This window comes from Medicago truncatula, chromosome 8 (assembly GCF_003473485.1).
Source record: "Medicago truncatula cultivar Jemalong A17 chromosome 8, MtrunA17r5.0-ANR, whole genome shotgun sequence".
NCBI classification, from domain to species: Eukaryota; Viridiplantae; Streptophyta; class Magnoliopsida; order Fabales; family Fabaceae; genus Medicago; species Medicago truncatula.
Window position 1 is genome coordinate 27,612,827 of NC_053049.1, and position 6,000 is coordinate 27,618,826.

A 6,000-nucleotide genomic window follows, 5' to 3' on the forward strand; every position below is an offset into this window, starting at 1 on the left:
CATAACCTAGCTTCGTCTTTCGGTGTCAAAAGTTTTTGTTGCTATAAGGTCTAATGTTGAGAAAGACATCCTTTACTTTATGGCATAAGCACTTGGATAATATTTATTGGTGAAAGGTCTATGAAATTAATCAAAGTAAATATTATACCTTTTTAAAAGTTTGATCATCCAGGTACTAGTGTTGATTGCATTAGAAGCAAATTTACAAGGACCAAAGGTTAGAACTAGCATTTCTGAACCATTAGAAGTTGTCAAAATTGAAATTAGTTGCTCTCAACTCCTATAATTTATGGTAATAAATTATTTATTACATCCATTGGCTTCCTAACTTTGACGTTAATTGTTCTTTTAACCAAATGACTTAGATTCATTGTTTTCCAAAGTCACTATAAATAACATAAATATTGTGAATTCTTTTGGTGCATTTGGTTAGTGGGAGTTTGAATTTTATATTACCAATTTTGTGATGATGGGATTTTCTTTCACTTATTTTCTTTGATATATTGATGTGAATTTTCATTCAATTTAAATATTGATGATGAGATGAATTCATGTATATTTCGAATATCAAATGTGAAACAACAGAAAACCAGTCCCCTCCTCTCTCTAGAAACACCTCCACCATCCATCACCTTTTCTCACCTCCCTCCCACATCCAAATCTTTTCTAATCACCTTGTAGATATTCGAGAAAGGTGCACAGTTTGGAAGACCATGTCTTCACTGTCGCACCTTCTTCTTGCCTTGATCGGGTTGTTGTCGACCGTTGTCGTTGATCTTTGCGCCGTCGTCTGTCGATATGTGACAAGGGCCTTTTCGTCAGTTTTTGGGCCTTTTCCGTGGTGGTCATTGCTCATTAATGGTTTGCCCCATCGAAAACCCTAAGTTCCAGAGCATGTGAAAAGCAAAGGAAGACTCTTGTTTCAAATCTCGGCGAATCTAGTGATCATGGTTTTCAAGTAAGTGTGTTCTAATTTCATATAATAACTTGATCTTGATGAATAAATTGTTTACGATTGCTTGCTATAATTTCATTTTTCAGACACCTGCTTTCTATGATTTGTTATCTAAATATTTTTGTGGTATTATTTTGTTATTTAATAAAAGCTTAGCTTTTTAATATCTGTTTAATTTTCTATTTAATGTCATTAAGAAATTTGTTGGTGATACCGTCCCATTTTTTTAATAACCTAACACAGTTTTTAATGGTGGGAACACATGATGTGTCTTTGAAGAATCTTCGGTTAATATTTAAGATGTGAATGACAAAAAAAAAAACATTGTAAAATTGATATTTTAATTTTAATTTTCCTCTTCAACTTCAAGTTTACATTTCAATATCAGGAAAACATCTTATGTGTCTTACCAAACCAATTTTTCAAATCCAGACACGTGAAGATGGAATAGAGGAATATTAGAAACTAATTTTATATTAACAGATTAAATTTGAAAAATTATTGGACATGATATAATTTTGGCTTAACGATGTAGTTAGTCTCTTAAGTTAATGGGTTTTTGGTTTTCATCCATGTATTATTTTGAATTTATTCCATGTTGTCAATTGTTGTTAAAAAAATTTGATTTTACAAACAAATGATGATGTGGTAAAAATTTGGCTAAATCATAAAACCGAGGATCAAACCAAAAAAAAAAAAACATAAATCGAAACGACAAATAAAAAAAAAACTCAACACTTTGATATTTCTTAAATATCTTCCTCGTCCTCATTCACTTCCTATTTCTCTTCCTCCCTCTCCTCCTCCTCGTTCTCTTCTTCTTCTTCTTCTTCTTCTCCTCCTCCACTTCCTCCTCCTCTTCCAAAAAAGTCATAAATTTGAACAACAAGGAAATAAAAGTCAACACTTTGATATTTCTTAGTTCTCTATCCTCGTATTCTTCCTCCTCATCATCCAAAGCATGAAAAACTTTTTTGGATTTTGACATAATCTCCTCAATATATAATATTTGCTTTTTATTTTAATAATATTTGTTAGAGTGTTGCAAATGAAATGTGATAGTTTTAGGTTGCCAACATAGTTAAAATGGCTTTATTGTCATGTCGATGAATTTGCACTCTATTTTTTATTTGTAAAATCTAATCTAATTAATAACATGTGCATTACTCCTAAGATATTATGCGGTTAAAAAGAAAAACTAAATACATAAATGATTCATAAGAAAAATTTAGTAAAATCTATAAAAGAAAAGGAGAATAAATTAGTAACATAACAATTTTCTTTCTCCCCTAAAAAAAAAACAATTTTCTTTCTTTTACTTATCATCTTTTATTAATATATGTAACATGGTCGAACGAACGATAAATATTGTGGAAAAGTGTAATCAATCCTATATTAAAATTCTAAAATCACAAATAGTGAGAAACAAACTAACATGACGCATTATATATGAGGTTAGAGTACCTGAAAAGTAGTTAGAAAATAAATGGAGAACTTCGAGTGAAGACATGTTTGAAATTGTTTGAGGTATGGGCCCAGACAATCTGTTGTTGCTAGTATCCAATTCTTTCAACCACCGAAGGTTGCCAATAGATTCGGGGATAAAACCAGTAAAATTGTTAGCGCCAAGATACAAATATTGAAGTTGTGATAAGTCCCACAACGCTGCAGGAATCCCCCCTTCAAACTCGTTGTAGCTGATATGAAGAACCTTTAATCGGCGCAACCGACATACCTCCGTAGGAAACTGACCACCGAAGCTATTATTTTTTAGGTCAAGTATAACAAGAAAGGACAGATTCCCCAAGTTTGGGGAAACGGTACCTCTAAGACTCATGTTTTGGAGGATCAAACTATGGACTCTATTGTGTCGCTCATCACAAGTTACACCAACCCAATTGCATACAGAAGAGGAGGTTGACCAATTATTAGCCAACATATCATATGGGTCTGAAGTAATCAGGGATTTGAATGCTAGAAGAACATGTTGATCAGTTGTGATGTTTTTTATATTCGCAGCTAAGCAAGCCACAAAACAATGCAATGATAACAAAACAATTAGTAAGAGACAAGATAATAGATTCACCATTTTTTTCTTAGTGTGTGTGGATGAGAGACGAGGCAAGGGACTGATGGGGGATGATATATAGTGGATTAAAAATGAATATTAAAAATATTAACATTTATTTCACGCCCCACTTTTTGTCATTTTGCGTAAAGGTGAGAGATTCTCATACAGATTATTGGTGGGGGCTGTGGTTCAAATCAACCAAGTCTCTAGATTGATAAATATTGGAATGATTTTTTCCTAAGTTGCAATTTACAAGTCAGTCAACGAAAAAAGAACAAGAGTATGCGTACATAATTACATGGAAAATGCTAATGGGTCCAAGAATAATTCATTACAATCTTACTATGACTATTAAGGCCAGGCACAGATCTAAGGTGGGGCAATGGGATAAGCCGATCCCACTTGCCTCCACTCGTGTATTGTATTTTTAATATATATTTATTTAGTTAAACCTTACTTATATAGTATTATTGTTTTCACATAATCCATTTATTACACTATAAAAATATTACAAAACTAAGAATGATCTTAATGTGTGTTCTAAGAGCACTAGTTAATAAATTAAAAGAAGTAGTATTTTTTTATGAAAAGTTGTTGTAATTATCGATAAAAATAACGCTTATTTTTAAGAGAAAGTATTCTTTTATGAAATCTTTAACCAATTATCTTAGAGTATATCGTTAGCAAGACCATCAAACTACTATTATAATCAAAACTATTTTTTTGAAGGATTATAGTCTAAACTATTATTATATTTGATGAAAAAGGTTGTGACTGACACTAGGTTGGTGGTGAAAAAATAATTAATTATGGTTATATTTCTTTATACTCTGCTAGAAATGGACAAATATTTTTTTTTTAAAAATCAACATTTTATGGCAATTATAAATATAACTTATATAATTTTCGCACGCTTACGAGTTTATAAAGTTTTATATAAATTTTTATAATATAACTTTGACCACACTTAAAATTTCTGGATATGTCACTGATTAAGGCTATGTTTACTAAAATTAACGAATAATTGATAAGTTGACTGATGACATATAGCTGATTACTTATAGCTGATAATTTATGATTAATGTCGAATGACTGATAATTAATAAGCTAATTGAAGTGTTTGGGAAAACTAACAGTTCAACTATCTGATAAGTATAAAAATGCATTATTAATTCATACTAAAATTTAGATCAATTAATTTTTTTTTAAATAATTAATATTTTAGTATTTAAATTTTTCTTAAAAAACTTATTAATTTAATATATGATTTATATTATATTTTTTTTCACTGCAATTTTATTAATTTTATAGTTATTTGATTTGAGTGTTTATACTTCATAAACAATTTTTATTCTCTAAAAACTAGTTAGATTTTTTTTTTTTATGCTTTGTTCGGGTTTGAACCAATGGTCTAACTCTTTATCCTTTAGCTCAAGACATTTGAGCTGCATAATCTCCATTTTATAAAACAAGAAAAATATTAAAGAATGTCCTTAAGACATTGGTTAAGAAGATAAAAATAAAAATATTATATTGAAAATAGAAAAAAATGATTAATTTTATTTTTTTAAAGTTAAAATATTGTTGTATCCAATTCAAACATTTTATTTTTAGTTTCCTTAACAAATGTCACTTGTTGGCATAACCCATAAAATAATTAAAGGTAGCGGTGACAATTACTCAAAGGTATTTTCCTAAAGAAAAAGAGTAAAGCTATATGTAGAGAAAAATAACTTCGGGAAGTTTCACAAGCGCGTGCTTTATGAGGCAAAAAGGTAATTGCATATCACATTTGTCTGACTAAATCCCTGAATTGGTGGAAATCACCCAAGTAGTTAATATTATCTCACTTCTTCTCTGAACTTTATTATCTCACTTCAATCTAATCCGAACAGAAGTAATTGGCTAAGCGTGCTAGAAATTGGGGTAGGTATGTGTAGAATTTACTTGTCTCTGTGGTGTTGCATATCATTTGAGTACTCTGGATTGAAAGAAATTATAGACGGTTCCAGAATAAGTCACAAACTATGATTAGAATCTTTCATCAGGCTTTGACAGAGGTTAGGCTAAGTAGCTCTCTCATCAAAGGGAAATATTTATATAAAATCAATTTTGTGAAGACTAAAATTTGAATTCATTATCAAGAGTAATTGAGGTGGTAATCAATAAACTATGAAAATGTAAGTAATTTATTTGTTATGTAATATACTTATAACCAAATTAATGTTTTAGATGTTTTTTTTTTCATTCAAAATTTTGAGGCCAAAAATCAGTGGCGAACCCAAAAAAAAAGTTCGGATGGGCAACTAAAAGTAATAATAATATATAAATATAAATTAAAGTTGTAATAAACATCAAGTACGAAGTTGAAATGATAAGGAGTTTGACAAAAATGTTAGGGTGAATACTTAAATAACGAGTCTTGTTAACGAGTGCCCCCGAAGCATTTTTTAAGCATTCCAAATTAAGAAATTATTCTTTAAAAAAAGTAAAATAGTCCAATTTCCAATGCATTAAATACACTTGTTTTTATAAAAAAAGCTATTGTTTAAAACCCTTAACGAGTGCCCTGGAAGCACTTGTTAACATTTCCCTTAAATAATTACATATTTAACAAGTACTATAAATTATGAAACTTTTTTGATACATTACAACTATTAACTGAGAGATATTTCCGTTGATAGGACAATATGCGGGAGATTTAAAACTCATGCAAATTCGTAGGACCATAAGCCTCCGCTAACATGCGTATAAGCATCACAAAAATCATGTATGTCACTTTTGAAACCGCGAAAAACTATAACCGTTGAAAAATTGTTCAAAGTCTCGCAAAATAGGCCTATAACTAAATTATTTAAATTTTTCGGATGGGCTACTTCACCACTTTGCGAGAATTTGGATCAACTAAAACCTAAAACCGACACAAAATATATAAAATCTCGCAAAATAGACCTATAGTCGTTAATTTTTTCGG

At 30.0% G+C, this 6,000-nt stretch overlaps 1 protein-coding gene across 1 annotated transcript in view; it reads right to left on the reverse strand.

Moving 5' to 3' along the window:
• LOC25502822 (probable LRR receptor-like serine/threonine-protein kinase At3g47570) overlaps positions 1-3,115 on the reverse strand; it is a 35,139-nt gene extending 32,024 nt beyond the window's left edge. Inside the window, exon 1 of the mRNA XM_039828492.1 lies at positions 2,420-3,115. Coding sequence (XP_039684426.1) covers positions 2,420-3,044 — 625 coding nt within the window. The 5' untranslated portion in view covers positions 3,045-3,115. The remainder of the gene's footprint in view (positions 1-2,419) is intronic.
• Between the last annotated feature and the right edge of the window lie 2,885 nt (positions 3,116-6,000).